Source organism: Lemur catta, chromosome 7, assembly GCF_020740605.2.
Source record: "Lemur catta isolate mLemCat1 chromosome 7, mLemCat1.pri, whole genome shotgun sequence".
In the NCBI taxonomy this organism is placed as follows: Eukaryota; Metazoa; Chordata; class Mammalia; order Primates; family Lemuridae; genus Lemur; species Lemur catta.
In genome coordinates, this window is record NC_059134.1 from 56,372,137 (window position 1) to 56,399,754 (window position 27,618).

General features: G+C 34.0%; 1 protein-coding gene across 8 annotated transcripts in view; it reads right to left on the reverse strand.

Annotated features, from left to right (window-relative positions):
- Positions 1–27,618, reverse strand: part of EMSY (EMSY transcriptional repressor, BRCA2 interacting) — a 91,206-nt gene that overhangs the window by 20,406 nt on the left and 43,182 nt on the right. For all 8 annotated transcript variants that reach the window (XM_045557313.1, XM_045557317.1, XM_045557315.1 and 5 more), the window contains 5 exons: positions 16,067–16,216; positions 13,296–13,466; positions 7,598–7,734; positions 4,587–4,760; positions 2,309–2,507 (listed from right to left, as the gene is read on the reverse strand). In XM_045557313.1, coding sequence (XP_045413269.1) covers positions 2,309–2,507; positions 4,587–4,760; positions 7,598–7,734; positions 13,296–13,466; positions 16,067–16,216 — 831 coding nt within the window. The remainder of the gene's footprint in view (positions 1–2,308; positions 2,508–4,586; positions 4,761–7,597; positions 7,735–13,295; positions 13,467–16,066; positions 16,217–27,618) is intronic.

The following is a 27,618-nucleotide window of genomic DNA, read 5'->3' on the forward strand; positions in this document are numbered from 1 at the left end:
TACTGAGTACCTACTCTCATTGCTAATGAACCTCTTTGCTAAATACTGGATATATAAAGATGAATATGATCTCTGCCCTTGAGAACTAGTAGCCTAGTGGAAATGAAAATAATTATAATAAGCAAAAAAAAGTATAAAATAAAATGGTTGATGTTAAAATAGCTGATAGTACAAAGCAATATTGGAAGTATAATGTAAAAGGAGTGATGAATCCTCCAAGGGTGATCAAGGAAAGTCTCAGAATAGGGTGATGATGAAGGCCTCTATTCTAGCCTATGAGAAGACAGATGAGGAATGAAACATGGGGCCTAAACTTTTCCTCCTTGAGAAGTTTAGAAACCACAGTGGAATAACTACACAAGGAAATGGGGGGAGGGCAAACAGATTATAAAAACTGGCTTTACAGTCAACTATGTCTACTCTGAATTGTGAAATTTTCTGTGTTACAGAATATTTAAAAAGAAGTAATACACAATGAAAGATATACAATAAAAAAATTGATGAAACAAACTTTTGTCTCATTCTTAGAATGAAAATTGAAGATTCAACTAATGAAAGGCCATGTTTGAGAAGTACTGATTGGCTTATAGCCCCCTTAGGAAAAAACTACCAATTTCAAAGGACAACCTGAGATTATGCACATAGACTTCTACTGTTCATGTCCCGTTTCCAGTAACAACTCATAAGCTAAACATTTTACCTGTCCTCCATGAAAATATTTCTTGAGGGTAAAAAAAAAGCCAATATTACTTAAGGGAACTGTAGGCTTAATAAAAGAAGGAAAAGCAGCTAATCAGTTGACCTATGAATGGAATCTGTAAATACCTAATCAGTAAGTCCAAAAGAAATAATTAGAGAATAAGCATCACTCAAATGTAACTACCACAACTGATTCATAATCAATATAGAATAATAAAGTGAATCTTAGCAAATGAATTCAGAAAATATTACTATCATGGATAATATGCTGAAGGAAACCATCCATTTTCTAAAATGAGTGCCACATTTTTGTTAAAAATCAATATTTCCATTTATTTTTAACTGATAAGTTTTCAAAGAACATTTCAAATGCTACCTCCCATTCATGAAGCTTTCTCATCTTCTGCTCACTAGAGTGTGAACTTTCAGCCTTTGGCATTGTTTTGTTTGCTTCTAATAAAATTATTATACTGGAGTGTATATGTATTTTTTTTTAATCTCCTAGTCTAGATTTTAAGCTCCTGGAGGGTAAGAACTATATTTTACTCTAATTCTATAGGGTCTAGCACAATGCTCAGTAGGTAGTATAAACTGATAAATCATTGTCAAATTGAATTAATGGACTAATCAGCAATATGAACCAAGAAAAAATAATCTGGAAAGACTCCACCAAGGAGTTAAAATAATAAAGTGTTTGCACAAAATGAAGACTGTGTATTAGAAAAGTGAAGGTGTTAAGAGTGCACTCCAGCAAGAACAGGAAGGCAGGGAGGGGGAATGGAGACAGTGAGGAAAGAACAAGGGAAGATAAACAGCTTTGCGTAATGCATCAGAGTGCAGCATAGATATAAACATACAACCTGACAATATGGGCAGTTAAGATAACTGAGAGACAGGAGTACTAGATTTGTACATCTCAAAGCTAATGATCATGAGTTTATTTCAAGAGACTCCCTAGAAGAAAAATAATAAAATTAAAATGGCACTGAGACAAAGAACTTCCCTGCTACAGAATCTAGTTTCATAGTTCCTTCCTTATAATTAGGACAACCATACAATTATCATCTGTAATACTTCTGACAGTGAAAGGGAACACTATTACTAATTATGCCAGAACAACAGATATAAACTAAGACTTGTCCCACGCAAACTGGAATGTACAGTCATCCTACTTACAACTCACTTAATAGTCTACCTCTGGCCACGTTGATTCTTTCTCAAGATTCATCAACAACCATTTCAAAAGGTATATTCACTTTCTTGCAATACTTCTTTCCCTACTTACCCAAAGCAAATAGGAAGAACATGAAAATTACCCTCTGGGAATCATAGCTCCATCCAGTTTAACATTACCTACCTAACAAAATCATCATCTAAAGTTTACCAATTATTTGATGAACATATATCATGCAGGAAAGAATAGTAAGCTTTACCAAAAATAAAACTTCAGCTCACTGATTAAACATTACACAAAACAAAATAAAACTAAAAGAACTGACAAATCAAAACATACAAGTTTGTCGTGAAATCCCTAGAAGCAACTTCCATTTTAGAACTAGGGCACTATGTCAGCAGTACTTACATAAATCAGAAGTAAAATAGATCTTACCTTGGGAACTCTGGGAGGACTCCGTAGAAGAGGAACTACTATCCGTATAACTTTGTGGTTCTTCTTTTCCTTCCTGAATAGATGAATTACCAGCCTCTGCTACCCTGGATGCTTGCTGTAATGTTTCTGTTACTAGCTGTCTTGTTTGTTCACTAACAACTGTGGCTTGAAATGTCACTGGTTTGGGTTTAATAAGAACCTAGAAGAAAAGCAAAAATATATCCAGGTGAAATTTTACAGCACTTTTTAAAATGCTAAACTTCTATGTCACAAAATATTTTTCTGGGACGGAAAACAGTATTCTGTATATTTATTATGCTTTGGGCACAGTATTATTCATCAAAGACTAATTCAATCTAGAGACAAATTACAGTTAAGCCACAGACAAAATTTTAAGTGGTACATGCCAGACTGCAACAGCCATGATTTTGATAATAGCCTTAGTGCCTATTTTTGCTGGCCTATAATGACTTCAGAAGTCATTTTACAACCTGTTAACTTTATAGTAGAATGATAGCCAAAAGCTGAGGATGACAACAAAAAGACACAAGAGCCTAGATTCCCAATGGAATTTCTGAGCTGAAATATCAGTCCAGAACTTCTTTCCTCTGAACTCTTATTAATATAATAAAAATAAAACCCTAATCTGTTTAAGCCAGTGTTCTTCAAGTTCCTTTTAATTAGGAACCAAATGAAATTCTTAACTGACACACCTGCATAAAGTAAACTTGCTTAGAACCTAAGTAATCTTTGAAGAAACCCCCAGAGGAACACTGATTTAGACCTGTGGTCCCCAGTCCCCAGGGCCATGGACCAGTACTGATCTGCCTGTTAGGAACCCAGGCCACAAAGCAGGAGGTAAGCAGTGGGCAAGTGAAGCTTCATCGTATTTACAGCTGCTCCCCATCGCTCACATCACCACCTTAGCTCCACCTCCTGTCAGATCATTCACTGTCTCCCATCACCCCTAGATGGGACCATCTAGTTGCAGGAAAATAAGCTCAGGGCTCCCACTGATTCTGCATTATGGTGAGTTGTATAATTATTTCATTATATATTATAATGTAATAATAATAGAAATAAAGTGCACAATAAATGTAATGCACTTGAATCATCCCCAAATCATCCCTCACCCCCACCCCTGATCTATGGAAAAACTGTCTTCCATGAAACCAGTCCCTGGTGCCAAAAAGGTTGGGGACCATTGATTTACACAACTATCAGAAGCAACATGGACTATGTGGTAGATCAACTACTTTTGCGAAAGTCAAAATCACAGACACTGAAACAAGTGAAATGGGAGAAAATTTTCAAACTGGACCTTTCCATTTCAAAATCTAAACTCTAGGAGTTAACTTCAATTGAGTTAACTTCAACTGAATAAAAATGTTAACTCACCACAATTATTTTTATTTCTATATATACATAAGATTCTAAACTTTTCTGGACTCTATTAAATCCCCCATTTCCAAGAGTTCAAGAATGAAGAAATGATTACACCAGCTTAGATGATGGAGCAAATGAATTTGTTACAGTTGAACTCAATAGGCAATTTGAACTTGTCACAAAGCTTATGTTTTAGACATGTAAACTATTTGGCTACAATTCTGAGGGAACAGATTCTGAAGGCAAATTATTAGTTTATAGGTAAATTAACACCTTTTATAAAACTTCTAGGATAGTATTTGTCAACTAAAGCTGATACTGCTTTCTTTGACATTCTCAGGAAAACAGTTAAAGTACGTACAAAATAATTAGTAGCCTAGCAATATATGATTAAATCCCAAGCCTCATATTCCTAGGCAAATATTCAGAAAAGTTCCCTTGTCTTCTATTGGTTGAAAAAATGAACACATCTCTAGCTTCTCCATTATGTAGGGTTCAAGTAAAGTAAATTTTATAAGTAAATAAAAGCTTTTGAAGGCTATGTTAGCTTATGAAAAGTAAATATTTTTTGAGAGATTATGAATAACTAACATCCTCGCTCAACCAACCACTCCTCAAATAACAATATACATCTTCAAAAAATTTTATTCCAAAGGGATTCTTTCCCACAATCTTTGCTCATAGAATGACACAAATATTTAAACATTTTTAAAAAGTACTGTCAAAACACAAGTTTTGACAATAGAAGAGTAATTATATAAATTCAGTCATAACTTTTAGTAATCTGATATTTTAAAGGAATGTTCATCTTTCCCTTCAAATTTCTACCTGGAAATTTTAGGAATTTAAAATATATAAGAGCCCAGAAAAATCACCATATCTTACAGCATACCTGTGTTTTACCTTGCTGCCCATAAACAATTTTTGTTGGGATGATTTTAGCTGCTGGTTGAACTGTGGAACCTATTGCTTTTGGTTGAGTTACAATCATTTTGGTGATGGGTCTTGTAGCAGTGATGATAGCTGGCTTTGCTCCTGTTGGCACCGTCTGAATAGTCTTTTCTCCCTAAATTGAAGTCAATGATTATATAAGAGATTTGTATGCATTTAAATGATAAAAATTGTCCTTACTGAAAAATCAGAGAAAGGTTTTACCAGGATGATAGGAAAAGAACTAGAGATTATATAACAGAGTACGATGTTTCTTGGTGATCAAAAATCGTACACTTAGTTGAAATTATCTTAATAAAAGTCATCTGACCCACGTTTTATCTAAAGAAGGAATTATTTCTTGATCAGTGAATTTTTAAAAATTACCTCATGTAACAATATTTATTATACTGTCACATTCATAGAATACATATATGAAAATAGAGTCAGAAAACTCCAGAAGAATATACAGTAATCTGTTAAAAATGTTTATCTCTAAGAGTTGGGATTATAGGTCTCATCTTCCACATTTATCTTTATTTTCTAATTTATCTTAAATGAATATTTGTGTAATAAAATATTACTATGCAATATACCAGTAGCTAAATGTACACATACAAACTCCCTTAGTCCCACATACTATAAGGATATATAGCAGAATGTCTATGTGAAAAAGTATGGGCAAGAGATAAAAATCAGCACAGATTTTAACATCCTTTCTAAGGTTACATGGAAAAAAAAAAGGAAGGAAAAACTCGGAGTGCTTCTCATGTTTTACTATTAGTATATTACTAATATCACTTTAGTCTATCAACTAGATAGCTTAAGCCCATTAACTTTTCACCATTTTCTGCACTTTCACCTGCTTTATTCATCAGTACCATTTTCTGGTCATTCACGGACTCGACATTTTTTCACTTGAACTTAACAAAATTAAATTCAAATATAGGGATTTTACTAAATTATGAAAATTTTCAAAATTAAAATGGAAACGAAAGGATCTGAGAATTTTTACCTCATCAGTTTTTCTTAATTTTTAGCTATCATCATCTAAAGGTGTGGCCATCTAAACTTAGCAGCCAGTAAAAACAAAGCACCCAGGTGAGCTGGCTAAAAAGTAATCACTGTGAATTTAGAGCTAAACATGATTATAAAAATCATAAGTTTAACTATCTGCTATAATTATCTAGGGAAACTTGAGGTGTCTGCCAATTGTAGTATTACTTACTTTGACACACACATACTGTTTACAGCAGCATCTCTGGAAAGAGCTCTAGTTCATTTGCTAAGAGCCACTAGTTTGCAAGTAAGCATGCCTATTTATTAAATAGCTCAGTGGGTCCTGCCCAAGTATGATGACCCATTCAAAGGAGCCAAACAAAACCACTAGCAGGCTGTTTTTTAAAAAAGCTCTTCTGATGTGTGTTGTGGGCATGCACGGGTGAGCAAGTGGTAAGCATGTGCACCACACATGCCTGTGTGGTGAAGAAGATGGTCTTACATGCTGATCTGCTTGTTTTACTAGTATTGCCCATCAAAGTGTTGCTATCAGATATACCTAGCAGCTATGATTCACATGTGACTCTTAGATCTTTCTGACCATAAGGGTCTAGAGTACAGGGCATCCCCTCTTATATAACATGTTATATGAAATTTTAAATCACATTATAAAGAGTTCTAAAAATTTTAATTCTAATCTTTGCTTTTCTGTTGGCTTACTATGTAAATTCAGGCTAGGAATAATCTATTTTTCCCAGATGTTGAAAAAATCTAATGCTGGATTCCTACCAACATTATAAAGACTGTGATGCATAAGAAGCTTTTATGAGATCTACTTCAATGAAGTATAGCATTCTGTTTTCTTTTCTTTTTCTTTTTTTTTGAGACAAGGTCTCACTCTGTTGCTGGGCTAAAGTACAGTGGCCTAATCATAGCTCACTGTAACCTCAAACTCCTGGGCTCAAGCAATCCTTCTGCCTCAGCCATCTGAGTAGCTGGGACTACAGACACGCACCACCATGCCTGGTTAATTTTTCTATTTTTTGTAGAGATGGGGTCTTGCTATGCTGCCCAGGCTGGTCTTGAACTCCTAGCCTCAAGCAATCCTCCCACCTTGGCCTCCCAAAGTGGTAGGATTACATGTGCCCAGCCTGTGATCTACTTAAATGAAATATAGCATTCCATTTTCAAGTGGTGTCAGGCAAGCCTAAATAGTTAAGTACCAAGAATAATAACAAGAAGAAGAAAATCAATGGTTGAGGACTTCCTACGTACCAGGTATTGTTCTAAGCACTTTCAAAACAGCCACCAGTTACTGAACAACCTCACTAATAAAGATCATCATCCCCAATGCACAACGAGAAAATTAAGAATGAGAGAAGTTGAGTAAGTCATTCAAGGTCAAACAACTATAATACTGAAAGAAGAAGCCCAGGTTTGTAACTACAAACCTCTTAAGCTCTTAACAACTACCTGCCTTTGAAAGTATAGATGAATCCATTATTTATTTGATTGTTTTTTTTTTACTAGCTCAAAGAGGTAAAAAGGAAAAAAATATAAAAGTAACAAATCTCTATCAATTATGTAGTCTTAATCCCAAATATTTCCCTTTGCCCAGCTTAGGCCAAACACTAGGCCAATATCTATTTACCATAAGAATGAATAAAACTCTGCTTCAACAGAAGTCCTCCTGCAAGTTTAACAAGTAGAATTCTCTATCTGGACCAAGCTAAGCATCTAAATCGTGGTCATAAGCAACCTAAGCTATGAGCAAGTATGAGCATCATATTTTAGAAATTACTGTGAAAAATGGAATCAGTTGGTGGTGCTTTGACAGTTATTATATCACAGTAGTGGTAAATCAAGCCATTCAGGCCATTGTGGGGTTTTGAAGTCCTTATGCAAATATTTGTATAGCTGGTCTTTAAAAATCCTCAGTGGATTGCTGAGTCTGCAGTTCAAGCTCTTACTTACTCCAGCATTTAGCAATGTTGTGACAACGTTTTTGCCCGGGAGGCCTTGAATGGTCGTTCCTTTTCCTGTAGTCTTTTGCACAACAATCACATTGGGCTTGGAAGTCATTGGGATTGTAGTAATTTTGGTAGTCGTTCCTTAGAGAAGGGGGAAGAAAAGGAGGCCTGAGTTAAAGGACTAGTGATATTTGGTTATTTCTATTTAGGTTGTACACAATTAATACATGTAGTTAATGTCATCCCTAGATGACGTGAAAGCTGTCATGAGGAAGAAAATGAAGGCTTGAAATAGTAAGTTATAAGTCATCCCAGCATGAGAGAATATTAAGAATTGACTCTTAAAGTAGTCATCTTTTTAGAATCTGAGGAGCTACATACCAAACTCAGAATCTAAAAACATTGCTATCAGTGTCCACATCAATATTCCTTTTCTAACTAGTTAAATTAAAAAAATCAAATCTCTATTTGATATGTATTTGCCCCAAACTCAGTATTATATCTGTATGACTAGTGTGGTAAGAAAATTCTCCAAAAAAGAACATAAGAGGTAAATATTTATCAAAATTCACACCACACTAGACTCTAGAGAAAACTGATGAAAAGAAATAAGCCATGTATTTTTGTGTGAATAAAAAAGACAAAGTAAACACTGATACACAGACCAAGTCACAGATTCACTGTGTGCTTCTGTAATCTGCAGCACTCTGGAGAGTATAGGGGTAAAACTCATTTATATTTTCAATCATTAAGATCTACCTCATGAGGCATCCTTAGATCTGTATCTACTGATTCAGACATAACATTACCTTGTTTTCTCCCCTACATCCTGTCATAATCTGCTTCTCCTCTACCTATCAAATCTACCACCTATCAGATTTATGCTCCATATTCTCCTAATTGTCCAGGTCGGAAATCCTGGTGCAAATCTTTAATTCATTCCTGTCTTAACTCCCTGTGCTCCCCAACAAAATGAAAGCCCCTTAAGCTCCACACTGTGTCTTTGTCATGTCAATGATTCTTCGGTGCTTAGCTCAGTGGATGGTAATTACTCAATAACAGTTGTTCAAGTTTTTCAATGGATATATGAATGAACTCAATTTGTCACCAACATACATCCTCTTTCAAAATGTTATCAATGAATGACTCAACTCAAAAGTCTCATCTCCTTTCCCACACTGTATCCCTATTGCGAGTTTCTCCATCATGCAAATAGCTCTGGTGCTCCCTGTCATATCAAATATCCTAAAATAAACTAACTTTCCTAAGCCAAGAACTTGGAACATGTCAAATGGGTTTAAAACCTCCCTAATCCCTGTATCCCTAGCTCCAGCTTCCCTTCTCCTGTTTCAAAATCCTACAAAATCTGGCCTTTAATCTACCAATTCAATCTAATTAGTTTCTACTCCACAGTATACACCATAAACTCTAGTCTAACAAATAACTTCTTCATTATGGCTTCCCATTATCTACCATACAAAGTGCAAACTCTTCTGCCTAGCTTTCCAGGTTTTGTCAGACTTTAATTTTTAGGATTATCCAACATACACCTCTCCTTCAGTATGTTGGTTTCCATATCGGTCCTTGAGTATACCAGTCCCAATGCTACCTTTGCTCCTATAATTTCCTGTGCTTATGAAAAAGGCATGCCATATTCTTCTTCTACAGGCTTGTATATCATTTATCAATGACTAAGCACAGAATAAGCACTCAATAAAAACACGACTGATACATTCTTAAAAAGAAAAATTAAGTAAAAGTGTATTATTTTCCACTGGATAACCTTAATCCTTACTAGAGTTTTAGAAATAAAGCTATACCAAAAATAAGAATATTCTGTTATATGTTAATTTGGGCAATATCATTATAAAAGTATCTTTATAATATATACTTGCTGTTATCCAATGTCTCATCAGTCCAAGGTAACATACTCAGAAGTTACATTAAAAGCACTTTTATCTATGAACTAGCTTTACAACTGTTTTTCCCTTTATCTGTAGATTCTGAAGTGAGCTTTAAGAACCACAATAACCAAGCTGCCCATTATTCACTTATACCAACTACAGCTCTTAATTTACGCCAATCCTTCATATGGATTGACTATGTAGAGATCTTTTGACACTGCAGCCTCTCCAAATATTTGATTAATAAAAAGTGTTTTTAGAAAGTAAGCACTAAAAATTACCTCAACGAAATGTAAACCATGCTTTTAACTCTACACCAAAATACAAAGACCACTTTTTGACAAAACTTGCTTAGCAAGTGAATTATATCGACTAAAATATCTAATCCTTTCCATAATGGAGGTTTGTAAATTTATTAGATAGTTGCAAAACAAGTCCATAAGCGTAAGAAAATGGGGTGTAGGAGAATGTTAGAAAATAGAAGAAAAAGGAATAGAACAAGGAAAAGCAAATCTAACATCATATCAAAATAAAATACAATGTATGACTAGAATTATCAATTATGAATGCCTGAAATTACAGTGAGCATGTTTCTGTATCTCAGGAGATACCTATGTTATATTGAAGAAAGAAGTATTACTCACTACAAAAAAAAAGTCACCTTCTACGCTTTCATAGTAGTTGGTCTATAATTCTCATGTTACAACAGAATTATACAAATTCATTTGTTTAGCATTCTTCAGGACAGAGAATAAAACTCATGTACAACCCTATATATCACAGCACCTACCACAGTATCTAGCTCATAGCAAATCAGAGAATCCACCTATATAGTCTTTACTTATAAAAGTCAAGACACAATGGGTACAAATAACTACGAATCCCATTTGGTTCACAATGGGCTATAATACTGATACATTCCAGGGATTCTTATTTTTAAAAAAGATGAGGGTGAAAGTTTGGACATTACGGTAGGTAGGATTACAGAAGAACACAAATTTATTGGCTCAGATTTTACTATTCACAGATTGTTAAATCACCTGATAATTTTGATTTCTTCTGCAATGTTTTATGTTGCTTTACTCAAAGAATGGATGAATGAAAAACTATCCTTGCCTGGACACAAGAGAATTAAAATAAGGTCCTGCCATTGTCATGGTGGTCATAATGCCTTCAGAGTCAAGAGAATGAGATCACTTCTGAAGAATCCAATCTTCTGCTAAAATGGGTATGATTCTTCAATCAACCCTCAACAAAGCTCACAATAAAACCTATAGATTTGATAACCTCATACATACACATATAAATAAATATTCGACTCTGTTAAGATGGGAGTTAACTATAAAGATAATCATGGCTTCCGCTTAATTGGTTATTCAAATAAAAAGAAAAATTTGACTTTTCTAGAAAGTACTTTGGAAGCATTAACTTGCCTTCTACGATATTATACAGAGGAATTAAGAACTTTACAAAATAATTTATGTATAATAATGTTCAATACATGATTATTTATAAGGACAAAAAAAAAACACCCCACACACAAAAAACCCTATAAGCAACCTAAAACATTCAACAATAAGAAAATGGTTAAAGAATGGTACCTCATATAAGAGAATATTATGTAACCACTGGAGATGTCAAAATACATTTACTAGCATGAAAAAAAATCAATATTACATAAAAAAAGGACAAAAACTAATATTAGAACCCAATTTAAAAATATATATGTATATTTTTAAAATATACATACATACACACAAATACATTTTTACAAGTGAATACAAAAAATGAAAAGAAATATACCTAAATTTTAATACATTACTATAGATGGTAAAAATCATAGGTTTTAAATTTTCCTTGTACCTTTCTGTATTTTCCAAATTCCCCCAAGATGTGGGGGAAAGCTTTTTTTTTAAGTCTTCTATTCTCACAGATAGATGTTTGAGTATATTTTAAGAAAAGTATTTCTTTTTTGTTTGGAGGAGAGGGGACTCTAGAATCCAGCATCTATTCACGGATGAAGGTAGAAAACCATCTAAATTCATTCAACCAGGCTTATCAGTTTACTATAAATAGACAATAAGTATTAAAAAACTATTATACTAATAAACTAACCTATAATTCCAGTATCATGGACCAACAAGAATATTATGAAATAAGAAAACTGTCTTTATAAAGAGCATAGTGATGTAACATAAAGATCAGTTTATAGCAAACAGAAAGAAGTTCTTTGGAATAAAAGTGTCAAACAGTGAAGCAGAGGTAGAGACAAAATGAGCTCCATGCAATGAATAAAGTTATTTCAACTGCATGCCAAGTATATCTTATAGTACTAGAGAAGTTTAAGAACTCTTCTTATGTATATACCTATGTACTTGAAATAGCAACTAACCATGAATGGTTTTATAACTAAATACAAAGGTGGATAATATGTATATTTATATAGGATATATATCTCAGATTACATCTCTGGTTATAGGAAAATGTGCTTTTGTATTGCTCTGACAACGTACAAAGTAACTACATTATGAATAAGGTCTGAAAACAGAGGCTTCATGGTATGTAAACATTCCCTCAAGCTATATGGTACTATAAATTCATATATATAAGCAAAGAAAAATCCTTAAAGTCATAAAAAGCTACCTACCAATAAAAAACATGATCACTTTTTGACAAATATTTAATTGAGTAAGTGCTTTATACTAAAGATATTGTCAAGTAATAAATTATAATTTAAGATTTAACTGTGTTATTTAAAATATTCTCTTAAAAGCCAGAATATGATTCTTTCCCTACTGGTTTCACCCTCCTCAGTCTGGCAAACATTAGATTTTCTCACTTACACTTAAAAGTAGGGCCAAAATTAACAGCTTTAAATATAGTGCTTTATGCCAATACCATGCCCAGCTTTGGTGTATTTTTTTTTTTTTTTTTACTCCCTGAGTTATCAGCAACATCAAATTACTGCCAGGAATTTCAAACCCTTGACTTTAAAATGTTAGAACAACTCACCTGGGGCATATGACTAGTCTACAAAAATAGTAGACAGTTAAAGTCCATAAGGCTTGCTTAATCAGAGTTTATTTATATCATTATAATTAAAAATTAATAATCAATGAAAACAGATGCCATGTTAGGGTCCACAACCCAAATACTGCAGGGATTAATGAGCCAATAAAACCAGGTATGGTTCCAATATACCAATAAACAGGCAGATAGTTAGCCTTCACTATCTGAATAAAATAATTTTTAAAAAGCAAAGAGTTAACATAAATGGTGAAAAGCAAATAAAGATATTCAAGTATTTTTATTTTTAATAAGCTAAAGTGACATCAGTAATTGAAATTAGGAGATATGTTCCTCAAACATATTTAGATGAACAAATACTACCTCTTCCACTATCTAGCTTGTATGGCCTTGGACAGGTCAATTTGATCTCTCTAAACTCAAATCTGTCTTCATTTGTAAATTTGGCACAATGCCAACCACCTCAGAGTTGTTATGGGGTCTGAATGGATTGATAAATGAGAGAATACTTTGCAAATGAAAAATCTCTATGCAAATATAAACCATAATTTTTCCATTCTGATTAAAAGCAACTAAATGGTCTTTCTGTTTTAGAACTATCAAAGCTTGATATGTGAATATTTAATATTAAAACTAAATACTATACTTAATACTAAATATAAGGACTAAAAATAAAGCTTTAGGTTTCTAAGCAGAAAACTGAGATCAAACAGAATCCTTCAATAGTGAAATATGTTTTTTTCTCTCACTGAAGGCCAGAGATATACCTACCAGACACTATATTACTGCTAATTATCTTGCCCCCCAAGGTAGCTAATGATTTGGGTACTACTGTAATGATGCTACCACTGGTAGTTTTCACATAGGTTGCAGCTCCAGGGGTTGCAGCCATCCGACCTATGGATGGGCTCACTGTTGGCCGGGTATAGGTTGCTTGTGTGCCTACAAAAAGGGAAAAGCCAAAAGAAAAACTTGTCATTACTTACAGAAGAATGATAATTTATACAGTTTAAGTACAATTTAATATAATCTACATTACTTTAACTTGAAAATGAAATTTCCAGGTATCAAGACATTAATTTATATTTTTACAGCCAGTTTTCAACGCACACAGCAAGAAGTACTATAGTCAAGTGAATTTAAATTATTTTTACACATAAAATTTTGTGATGTGTTGCATCAAATTACTAACCCAAGAAAAAGTAGAGCTAACTCTATTCCCTTCTTCCACTACCCTTCTTCCACTAGTTTTATGCCAAAAGAAACTTAAATTTAATCATCTTTCCTGCCAGAGCGTTCTAGATATTTGTTATAGATTTAAAGGTCTCTGCATCTGTTTTATGCTGTCTCAGTGCCAAACCCAATGTCAGCACTCAGCAAATAAGGCAGTATTGTTTGCTTAAAATTTTATAAACGTTTACTGTTTTGTACTTTGCTACTCTCTAAATATATTTCCATCTTTTAAAGAGTTATTCCATCATTTTAGTAGAGATTAAAGTTGAAGCTGCCAAGAGTTGCCAGGAATATTTCTCTTCAGCCTAAAATGTTCTCTAATTACATATTTCCTCAACTTTAACTGACCTGCTTAGGATATTTTTCTTCATGTCACTCAAAAGATTTTACACCTTTTCCCACTATTTCTAAGACTTTTCTCTTTTCCCAAACAGGAATTAAAAACTAACTAGAAGAGTCTATTGTTGTTTCTTATAAATCCAGTAACTCAGAAAGACTATTCTTAAATTGAGAATTAATAGCCTTGGGGAGAATGACAAAAATGACTAAGCTAACACCTACTTCTATCAAATATAATTTTTCATAATAATTAAATTCAGAGGCCACTGTGATAGCCATTTGCAACAACCCCCCCAATGCTTTTATCAAGTTATTTATCATTTAAAAATACAACCACTATTTTTAAAAGGGAAGAGGAAAAGACCATTAAGTAGAATTAGTTTAAATTGGTTACAAGGATAGATCTGAGTCAGAAAATCTAGCGCAAAGTAAATAGCTACATGGATTTATAGTTCGAATCTGCTGAATTATAACTGAAAAAAATTTCATATTAAGCTTTTGTCTTAAAACCACTTATTCTAGACACATTACTTTCCACTGCCTTTATATATATATGAGGAATCATATATCTGTTACACTACTGTCTGTGCCAAATGGAGAAATGATTGGGGGAAACACTATAAATTTAATACAATAATAACAGTGTTTAGCACATGTTTCACATACAGAAAGTAGAATATGGTTGCTAGGGGATACGGGAAGTGGGGAAATGAAGAGTTATTGTTTAATGGGTACAGAGTTTCAATTTGGGAAGATGAGAAAGTTCTGGATGGTACTGATGGTTGTGCAACAATGTGAATGTACTTAATGCCAATGAACTGTACACTTGAAAATGGTAAATTTCATGTTATGCATATTTTACCCCTCCTCAAAAAAAAAGAAAGCACAGGTTTTGGAGTCAAACAGATTTGATAAGTTCAAACACCAGTTCTGCCTCTTTTTGACTATGTGACCTTGGGCAAGTTGCTTAATGCCAAGTCACTGAAAATGGAGATAATAAAACCTAAAGGAGATTAAACCCAATGTTTGTACAGACCTTTACATACTGGTCAATAAATGACAGCTAATAAACTTGAGACAGGTATCATTTTACATTATTTAAATTCTGTCATCCAAATACCAGCCCTCATTTTTGGGGGGTGGGAGGGCATGGGCAATATACATAACCTAAACTTTTGTACCCCCATAATAAGCTGAAATAAAAATAAATAAATAAATAAATACCAGCCCTCAAAAAGTTTGGTTAAGAGTTACACACATTTAAAGTAATAGTAATGGCTAATTCTAATATTAATAGCTATTGAGCACTATGCTGGGGACTTTTTACATACCTGATTTCATTTAATACTTATGGCACAGGTATTATTATCCCAATTAAATAGACGAGGAAAAAGATTTAGAGAGATTAAGTAACCTGTTCAAGGTCACAAAGGGTGGTACTATTTAAAAAATATTACACACCGTCACTTCCTCCAGCATAGGCTGATTGCTCTCCTATCTAGGTACAATGGCATCCTGTGCTTCCCTCAGTCTCATAGTAATGCTTACTATACTGCAATGTAATAAAGACTCTCAATCTCATCAGAGTGAGATCCTTGGGGGTTGGGTCTATTTTTATTCATTCAACGAATTCCAAGTGAGTACCTACTTACAGACCAGCTCTACATATATATAGCAAATAAAATGAAAACAGTCCCTTACCCTCATAGAACTTATCATCTAGTAAGGAGAAGAACATTAAACAAATCAACAAACAACTAGCTAAGTAACTAGAAATTGTATTAAGTGCTATAAAGGAAAAGAACAGAAAGCTAATTTCAGGGCAGTGGGGGCACAAAAGTCAAGAAAGCCCTCTTTGAAGCATTGTCTAATTAATCTCTATATCCCCAGTATCAAGCCTACTGCTGGTACAGAGAAATTGTTTGATGAATATATGAAAAATGAATGAACCAATGCTCAAGGGAACTTACCAGTAGGAGTGGTTACCAGTTTAGTTGTCATAATTGCACCATTACTGCTAACCACCATAATAGGGGAATTGCTACTGGTGGGTAGAGTTGCTGCCACTGGTTTGGGTAGGATTTTACTTGGCTGAACCTGTTGTGTGATGATTTTAACACCTTTCAAAGAAAAAAGATAGATCTCAGTTCAAATTATTTTTAAAAACATGTCCCTTATATCAACCCAAGAGGGCAGCAGTCACACACATTTGCTCAGTCTTGCCTATAGAGAAGCTTTTTTCATAGCTTCTCTATAGCTATGAAACTCTATAAACTTTAATTCTTCAAATTCCTGTCTTTCCTAATTTTTTTCATTTCAGGAATGCAACTAAAACATTACATTAACAGAGTTCTTAAAGAAAAACAAATCTTTTCTTTTGTCTATATAAGAGCTTTCAAACCAAAGTTATCCATTGGCCTTGTATTTTTACAAGCAAATAAATACAAATATTTAGGATGAAAGGACTAGCATAAGAATTCAAAAACAAAAGTTAATGTAGCTTTTATGTATTCCCAACTCCACCAAAGATTTTTCACAACTCCTTAAATGTATATAAAATCTGCTAAAAACTATTAAAGACCAAGAACATTTTTTGTTTGAATTATTAAATTGCCTTCTTTTAAAAGTACTTTTAATAGCTCACTTTGACAAATACAGAATACATAAAAAGATACATTATTATTGCACCTACACAAAATATGCATGTGGACAAGAACTTGAGGGCAATATGTAAAAATAAAATAAAAATGTTAGGGCAGTGATGTTATGATGTTTTTTAATTTTCAAAATTTTTATTTAAAATGCCATAATTATTACATTGACTATCCAAATGTAAATATTCCATTAACAGAAATTTCTTATGCTAACTACAAATTTAAGTTCTAATATTAATAATTGCTAACTAAGGAAGGAAATTTTTGGTAACACTTTTCCCCCACTACTTTCTTCAGTGAAATAATTCATGAGAATTATTTCAAACTGTATTGCTATAGACAACTAAGAATTATACTACTTTTTAGATGGTGATGTAGATTAAGACATTAGCAACCAAATAGAGTACTTATTTAATAGCTTTAAATAATTTGAAACTTCTGTTGCCAACAAAGAAGTTAAAATTATGACATCCAGGTGTAATTAGACAAGTTGCATAATCACTATGACTCAGTTTTCTTAACCATAAAATAAAGATACTATTAGTATATACCTCATAGGGCTGTCATGAAGATTAAATAAATCAAAACTGTAAAGTGTCTAATGTATAGTAAGAATTCAATATATAATTATTTTGGAAGTTTGGAAATTCTGATTATAATAAACAGTGAGGTTGTAGGGGATAAAATGAGTTTTAGTATTATTTCATGAACAAATCACAATAATGCTTAAAGCACATATAAAAAGAAGCCCCTAAAGAAATAACCACAGACATAGAAAAAAATTAAGAGAATCAGAAGACTACCCTGCTCAATTATATACAAATAAGTTTAAAATGTGGAATAGGTAATTTTCTAGGAAAATAGTATTTATCAATATTGACCCCAGAGAAGAGAGAAAATGTAAAACAGACAAATTTCCATAGGAAAAAAATGTTATGAGCTCTACCTCTTTGGCAAAAAGTTGCAGGCCCAGATACTTGCACCTGAGAATTCTATAGTCCTTTAAAAAGAAGATAATTTTAATGTACTTAAAACCACTCCAGAGATTGATTGCTGGCATGGCAGCATGAGGAGCTCTGCTACCCCCTAACCCAGTGACACTGGTGAAAATTATAAAACAACAACCATTGAAAGGCTCTGGAAATGGTTCTAAAGGCAAAGAGCAAATGAAACATCTACTTAAGAAAATCTACAAAAATTCAGTAAGAAAGGCAAGATTTGTGATATTTAAACCAAAACTGTTTCCTCTTTCCCCCTACCAGCTCAGCAAGAGGGAGGCTTCATTCCAGATGGCTTCCATCAAGAACACAGGATTCCTTTTCTCCCCTCCAGCTCCCAGTTGAAGGGCTTTCTTCCCAGGAGAAACAAGACTTCAGATTATCTCATCCTGCCTCCAAATATCTGTTGCTAAGGCTAAATTCCTATCAAGTACAGTAGAGAGGTGGGAGCTCCCTTATTCTGCCCAGCCTCCAACTTGTAGACAAAGGCTCTACCTTGGGCACAGCACCACTGAGAATACTGGAATACTGACTACTCTTTCCCTGGCTGGTGAGGTGGTAGTTCCACCACCAGGAAAGGCAAGAAGAGAGGAACTTAGGTTGCTGCCCAAACCCTCACCCCTACCTGCACTGAGTACTCAGTGCCTCAAGCAAGGATGTCACATAGAGATAAGTTTGCCACTGAGCCCATCCCCAGTTCCAGAGCCCTGGCTCAGAGTCTTTGCCTGAGAATATAAACAGGTCATAAAACAGACAGCTTTTAATCTCTTCCCAAAGGACATGACTTCATAGAGCATGGAGACATTCAAGCCTAAGGGCATTCTCAAGAACACGATGGAAGATGTAGTGACAGGTAATTGGAAGGAGATTCATAAATGTAATGAAGATGCAGTGTAGACTATAGGCAGATAGTTTATAGGAAAGAAGCAGAGAATAAGAAAGCTGGAAGGAGCCTTCCTGGGGTCAAAACAAATATCAGAAATGACCTCCAGAAATTACTCCTTCAAGGGACCCAAAATTTGGACAAGTTTGTAGAGTAATTTATGTTCCAGGGCATTGCTAAAAACAATAGAGTGGAATTTAACAGCTGGGTGTGGTCAAGAAAAGAGAGGAAGAAAGCCATACCAATACCCCTGTCATCCCAAAATGACTGTGGGCATATCCAGAGCTGTGGAGTAATAGCAGATGTTTAACGGAGTGGAGGGGGGCAGCGGAGGCGGGGAGAGTAGAGATGAAGCATGGGATAGAGAAGGAATAAAAGACTTCACGAAAATAATTGATCCAGCCACTAAACAAATAACCAAACAAATAATAACAAATTCTTAGGGAAAAGACAAGTACCCAGCTACTATACAGTCATCCCTCAGTATTTGGGAGTGGGGGAGGGGGGGGTTGTTCCAGGACCCCTGTAGATACCCAAATCTGCAGATGCTGAAGTCCCTTATATAAAACAGCATATTTGCATACGACCACACATATCCTCCCATATACTTTACATCATCTCTTGATTACTTATAATACCTAACACAATGTAAATGTTATACAAATAGTTGTTATACTGTATTGTTTTATTTATTTATATTATTTTTTTACAGCTGTATTATTCTTTTAAAGATTTTTGATCCATAGGCATCTGCAGATATGGAACCCAAGGATACAGAAGGCCAACTGTAATTGTATAGCATCTAAAAGGTCCAATTTCTCACAAAAATATAAGGAGATATGTAAAGAAAGAGGAAAATATGGCCTATCTGTGAGAGCAGCCAAATGTCAGATTTAACACAAAAAGACTTCGAAGTAGCCATTATAAGTATATTCACAGAACTAAAGAAAAGCATGATTACAGGAATAAAGGAATATATGATAACAATGTAATATCAATTAAGAATATTAATAAAAAGATACAAATTATTTAAAAGGAACCAAATAGAAAATCTGATGGTTAAAAGTACAACTGAAATTTTTTCCCTTATCCAAATTTAAAAATTCACTAGAGGGGCTCAAATATAGATTTGAACTGGCAGAAGAAAGAATTAGCAAAGCTGAAAATAGATCAATAAAGATTATGCAAGCTGAAGAACAAAGAGAAAAAAAAACAAAGAAAAATGAACAAAAGCCTCAGAGAAATGTGGGACCACATTAAGCACACCAACATATATGTAATAGAAGTACCAAAGGAAGGAGCAGAAAGAAAAGAAGAGATATTTGAAGAAATAATGGCTGAAAACTTTCCAAATTTATTGAAAAAACAATAATGTATACATCCAGGAAGCTCAAAAACCTGCAAATAGAATAAAAAACAAGAAGATATAGACACATCTCAGTAAAAATGCTGAAATCTCCCAGCTAATTGGGAGGCTGAGGCAGGAGGATCACTTGAGTCCAGGAGTTTGACACCAGCCTAGGCAATATAGTAAGACCCTGTCACAATCAATCAATTGATAAATAAATAAATAAATCTTGTAAGCAGCAAGAAAAAAACAACTGACCAATTATAAGGGAACTGCAATAAGGTTAACTTCTCAGTGGAAAGAATGAGGCCAGCAGGCAGCAGAATAACATATTCAAAGTGCTCAAGGGAAAAAAAATCAGCCAAGAATCCTGCATCCAGCAAAGCTATCTTTCAAAAATGAAAGCAAATTAAAGACTTATGATGATATGCAAAAACTAAGAGGATGTGTTGCTGTTAGTAGACCCTTCTTACAAGAGACACTACAAGAAGTTCTATGAATAGAAGGAACAAGAAATAAGACAATGATGCCTGCTCTTTCCACTTCTATTCAATATTGTAACAGAGGTTCTAGTGAGGGAAATTAGGCAAGAAAAAGAAATAAAAAGCAACCAAACTGAAACAGAAGAAACTATCTCTATTTGGAGATCACATGATTCCTAATATAGAAAAACCTAAGGAATTCACTAAAAAACTATTAGAATTAATAAATGAGTTTGGCAACACTGTAGAATACAAAGTCAACACACAAGAATCTATACATTAGCAATCAACAATCCAAAAAATTAACTATTCTATTTATAATAGTACCAAAAGAATAAAATATTAAGAATAAATTTAACAAAAGAAGTACAAAATGTATATTCTGAAAACTACAAAACATTGAAAGAAATTAAAGAAGCTCTAAATAAATGGGAAAACGTAATATGTTCACAGATAAGAGGATCAAACATTGTTAAGATGACAATATTCCTCAAATTAATCTACAGATTCAATGTAATCTCAAAGTCTCAGCTGACTTCTTTGTAGAAATTGACTAATTCCAAAATCATATGGCATTTCAACAGACTCAGAATAGCCAAAACAATCTTTGAAAAAAGAAGAAAACAGGATGACTCACACTTCCTAATTTCAAAATTTACTATTATACGAACCAATGGTAATCAAAAGTATGGCACTGGTATAGGGACAGACATATAGATCAATGGAATAGAATTGAAAGTCCAGAAATAAACCCTATAGTCAACTGATTTTCAACACAGCTGCCAAGATCATTCAATAGAGAAAAAAATAGATTTTTCATCAAATTCTGTTGGGACAACAGGATAGGCATGGGCAAAAAAGAATGAAGTGGATCCCTTACATCACACTATATGCAAAATTAACCCAAAATGAATCAAACATTTACATTTAGAGGTAAACCTATCAAACTATTAGAAAAAAACAGGGGTACATCTTTATGATCTTGGATTTGGCAAAGGATTCTTACACATAACAATAAAACATGAACAAGAGAATAGTATAGATAACTTGGATGTCATCAAAATTTAAAATTTTTGTGTTTCAAAAGATACCATTCAAGAAAGTAAAAAGAGAACACAGAGAATGAGAAATAGTATTTGCAAGCTGCATATCTGATAAAGGTTTAATATCAAATATATATAAACTCTTACAACTCAATGATAAAAAGACAAATAACACAATTGGAAAATGGGCAAAGGATATGAATAGACATTTCTTCAAGGAAAATACATACAAGATACAATCAGCATATGAAAAGATGCCAAACGTCATTAGTCACCAGATAAGTGCAAATTAAAACCATAATGAAATACCAATTCTAACCTGGCTAGAATCAAAAGTAAGAGAATAATAAGCATTGACAAGGACATAAAGAAACTAGGGCCGGTTGCAGTGGCTTATGCCTGTAATCCTAGCACTCTAGGAGGTCGAGGCTGAAGGATTGCTAGAGGACAGAAGTTCAAGACCATCCTGAGCAAGAGTGAGACCCTGTCTCTACAAAAAACAGAAAAAATTAGACGTAGTGGCATGTGTCTGTAGTCCTAGCTACTAGGGAGACTGAGGCAGGAGGATCGCTTGAGCCCAGGAATTTGAGGTTGCAGTGAGCTATGACAATGCCACTGAACTGAAGACTAAATATCAAAATATTGCACACAAATGTTTTTAGGAGCATTATTCTAATAGTCAATAGGCAGAAAAAATCCAAATGTATGTCAATGAATAAATAAACAAAATGTGAAATATTATTTGACCATAAAAAGGAATGAAGTACTAATACATGCTACAACGTGAATGAACCTTGAAAATATTACATTAAGTGAAAGAAGCCAGTCACAAAAGACCACATATTATATGAGTCTTTTCATGTCAAAATCCAGACCAGAGTAGAAATCTATAGACAGAAAGTAATCAGTGGCTGCTTAGGGATGGGAGGGAAGGGGGGCAAATAGGTGGGTCCAGAGAGTAAGAGGTAAGAGCTAAAGAATATAGGGGGTTTTTTTAAGCGATGAAAATGTTCTAAAATCAAACGTAATGATGGCTGCACATATCTGTGAATATATTAATTAACACTGAATTGTACACTTTAAATGGTTTCATTGAATGTTTTGTGAATTATATCTCAATAAAGCTGTATTTAAAAAATTCCAGAGCACTAAAAAAGAAAAATTTCAAAATTCTTTCTTGGAAGCACACATGATACTCAAATGAAAAACTGATAAAGACTGCACACAAAAAAGTAAACTACAGACCCATGTCACATATGACTATCAATATATTGTATTATCTACACTTCATATCAGGATAAAGTCAAAAAAATTTAAATATGAAAAATGTAAACTGTGATGGAAAATGTGTGGTAGCACTAAAGACCACAATGATTAAATTCAACTACACAAAAACAAAAAATGTTTTGCACAGAAGTCTCCATACATAAAGTCAAAAGATACACAAATAAACTTGGAGAAAAGTATCTACAAATCATGAAACATACAGTGCCAATTATTCTGATATATAAAGAATTCGCAAAAACTGATCAAAACACAACAGCATGGACAATGGATACAAACAGTACACAAAAAAAGGAATTACAAGGACCACTAAAACATATGAATAGTTGTTCAAACTCACTCTCTAAGAAAAATGAAAAATAAAAGAATACTGAGATAACATTTCCCCCTCATGAGATTGGCAAAAATCCAACTGTTTGAATATATACTAGTGGGAAAGGGGCACTATGAGCAAACTGCGATTCATATACATTACTGGTTGGAGTACAAATTGAAAATTGCTACAGACAAAAATCTGGCAATATGTATAAATATTTACAATTATTTTATCTTTTGACACAGCAATCACACCTATGGAAATTTATCCTGCAGATATACTTACAGACATGCAAAATCACGATATATAGGCTTGTTCACTAAAGTTTTATTTGAATTTTTAAAAAAACCAAATGATTGGAAACAACCTTTCAGGAGATTAGTTACATAAATTATGGCACAGACATATCTTAGAGATATTGCAGGTTCAATTCCAGACAATTGCAAAAAGCAAATATCACAATAAAGCAAGTCACATGAAATTTTTGGTTTCCCAGGACATATAAAAATTATGTTTATATAATATTGTAGTCTATTAAGTGTGCAATAGAATTATGTCCAAAAAAACCAATGTATATATCTTAATTAAAAAATACATTATTGCTTAAAAAAGGCTAACAATCATCTCAGCCTTCAGCGAGTCGTAATGTTCTCACTGATGGAGGGTTTTGTCTTCGTATTGATGGCTGCTGACTGACCAGGTGGTGGTTGCTGAAGGCTGGAGTAGCTGTGGCAATTTCTTAAAATAAGACAATCATAAAGTTGGCATCAATCAAATCTTTCTGTCACGAAAGAGTTCTCTGTGGCATGCGATGCTATCTGACAGCATTTTACCCATAGTAGAACTTCTTTTAAAATTGGAGTCAATCCTCTCAAACCCTGCCACTGCTTTATCAACTAAGTTTATGGAATATTTTAAAACCTTTGCTGTCATTTCAACAATATTCATAGCATCTTCACCAAGAGTAGATTCCATCTCAAGAAACCACTTTTTTGCTCATCCATAGAAGCAACTCCTCATCTGTTAAAGTTTTAACACGAGATAGTTATTTTCTCCACTGAAGTCTTGAACCCCTACAAAGTCATCCATGAGGGTTGGAATCAACTTCTTCCAAACTCCTGTTAATGTTGATATTTTGACTTCCTCCCATGAATCACAAATGTTCTCAGTGGCATCTGGAATGGTGAATCCTTTCAAGAAGGTTTTCAATGGACTTTGCCCAGATCCATAGGAGGAATCACTATCTATGGTACACACAGCCTTACAAAAAGTATTTCTTAAATAATAAGATTTAAAAGTTGAAATTAGTCCTTGTTCTATGGGCTGCAGAATGGATATTGTTTTAACAAGCATGAAAACATTAATCTCCTTAAACCTCTCCATTAGAGCTACTGCTCTAATGGATGCATTGTCAATAAGCAGTAATATTTTGAACGAAATCTTTTTTTCTGAGCAGTAGGTCTCAACAGTGGGCTTAAAATATTCAGTGAAACACGCTGTAAAATGACATCCTGTCATCCAGGCTTTGTTGTTCCACTGATAGAGCACAGGCGGAGTAGATAAAGCATAGTTCTTAAGGGACCTAGGATTTTCAGAATGGTCAATGAGCACTGGCTTCAACTTAAAGTCACCAGCTGCCTTAGTCCCTAATAAAGAGAGTCAGTCTGTCCTTTGAAGCCAGGCATTGACTATGAAAGTTCTAGATGGCATCTTCTTCCAATAGAAGGCTGTTTGGTCTACATGGAAAATCTGCTGTTTGTTGTAGTCACCTTCATCAATGATCTTATCTAGATCTTCTGGATAACTTGCTGCAGCTTCTCCATCAGCACTTGCTGCTTTACCTTGCACTTTTGTGTTATAGAGATGGCTTCTTTCCTTAAACCTCATGAACCAACGTCTGCTACCTTTCAACTTTTCTTCTGTAGCTTCCTCACCTTCATAGAATTGCAGAGTTAGGGCCTTGCTTTGGATTAGGCTTTAGCTTAAGGTATGTTGTGGCTGGTTTGATCTTCTATTCAGATCACTAAAACTTGCAATAAGGCTGTTTCATTTTCTTAGCATTTGCATGTTCACTGAAGTAGCACTTTTAACTTCCTTCAGAATCTTTTCCTTTGCATTCACAACTTGGCTAACAGTTTGCTGCAAGAAGCCTAGCTTTCAGTCTATTTCAGCTTTCAACACGCCTTCCTTAATAAGCTTAATCATTTCTAACTTTTAAGTGAGAGACAAGTAATTCTTCCTTTCACTTGAACACTTAGAGGCCACTACAGGGTTATTAACTGGCCTAATTTCAATACTGCTGTGTCTCAGGGAAGAGGGAGGCCCAAAGAGAGGGAGAGAGACATATAAATTTGCCACCTTATGTGGGCGTGGCCGATGGCAGCCAAAAATAGTCATAATAGTAACATCAAAGATCACTAATCACAGGTCCTCACAACAGATATAAAAATAATAAAAAAGTTTGGAATACTGCAAGAATTACCAAAATGTGACACAGAGATACAAAGTGTGTACATGCTGTTGGAAAAGTGGTGCAGATAGTGGTGCTCAACACAGGGTTGCCACAATCTTCAATTTGCAAAAAACACAGTATCTGCAAGGCACAGTAAAGCAAAGCACAATAAAACAAAATGCAATAAAACAAGGTATGTCTACATATTCATTGTAGAATGAAGAGGCCATTTCACTTACTGACTGTATTAGAAAGATCTCTAAGATATATTGTTAAGAGGGCACGGGGGAGCAAGGTCCAGGTATTACATTCTGCTTGTATATAAAAGGAAGGGAAGTATTAAGAATCTTTCTTTCTGAACTCCTGGCCTTAAAGGATGCTCCCACCTTGGCCTCCAAAAGTGCGAGGATTACAGATGTGAACCACTAAACTGGGCCAAGAATCCATATTTAAATTTGCTTATATATGTAGAAATATCTACATATATTTCTATATATAAAATATATAAGAAACTAAGATTTTTTTTAAATGGTGAGGGAGAACTACACAGATAAAGGACAAAGAAGACAAGTTATTCACTGTTCAACATTTTACATTTTTCAGTTTTTGATAAATATATTTTCTATTCAAAAACTAAAATAAAATCCAATAATTGGGCCAGGCACAGTGGCTCATGCCTGTAATCCTAGCACTCTGGGAGGCTGAGACAGGAGTATTGCTCGAGGTCAGGAGTTCGAGACCAGCCTGAGCAAGAGCGAGACCCCGTCTCTACTAAAAATAGAAAGAAATTATTTGGATAGCTAAAAAAATATATATAGAAAAATTAGCCGGGCATGGTGGCGCATGCCTGTAGTCCCAGCTACTCGGGAGGCTGAGGCAGAAGGATTGCTTAAGCCCAGGAGTTTGAGGTTGCTGTGAGCTAGGCTGACGCCACGGCACTGTAGCCCGGGCAACAGAGTGAGACTCTGTCTCAAAAAAAAAAAAAAAAAAAAAAAAAAAAAAACCTAATAATTGACTCACATATAAAAATGCAACCAATACAGACCTTAGAAACTGGAACCTTGCAGAAACAATGTATTATACATTAACCAACATTAGGTACACTAAAAGCTCCCCTTTTTATTAGAAAAGTAAAATTATTTCAAATATAGAGTAATATGTGGTGAAACAGTCAGCTGTGATAAGTAACAGATATATATATTGTAATACCATAAGCGAACACTTAAAAAACCAGAATATACTTAAAAATAATATAAATAAATCAATATGGAATCCTAAAAATTTTTCAAGTATACCATACGTAGGCAAGAAAAGAGAAACAGAGGAATAAGAAATGGAAGAGAAAAACAGAAAACAAATAATAAAACAGCACACTTAAGCCCTACCATAGCAATAATTACCTTAAATGTAAGTGATCTAAATATATTATTTAAAGGATAAAAACTGGCAATGTGAATACGAAGACACAACCACACTATATGCTGTGCACAAAAAACTCACTTCAAATACAATAACATAAGTAGTAAAAGGATGGGAAAAGATATACTATGTGAACATGAATCAAAAGAAAACAGGAGTGGACATATTAATTACAGACAAAATAGACTTTAGAAAGCAACAGAAAACTCACTGCATCCAATCAAATTGATACCTAGCACAATTGAAATCACTTTAGTTCTCTAACATGGACTAAAATATACTAATGTAGGCTAGTTATCACAGTTACCACCATTTAGTTTATATAGCAAACTTTCCAAATTGAAATTGGAATTAAATTTTAAGAGTAGAAATAAAGTATCAGCCTTTATATTAATAAAAAAAGAAGTGAAATGACAGAGTATGTTCTCAGACCATAATGGACTCAAACTAGAAATCAATAGCAAAAAAGATCACAGAAAAATCTCCAAACTTGGAAATTAAACATAATTCTAAATAATCCATGGGTCAAAGAACTCTCAAAGGAAATTTAAAAACACACTAAAGTGAATGAAAATGAAAATACAACATATTAAAATATGTGGGATGCAGCAAAAGCAGTGCTGAGAGAAATGCATCACAAAGG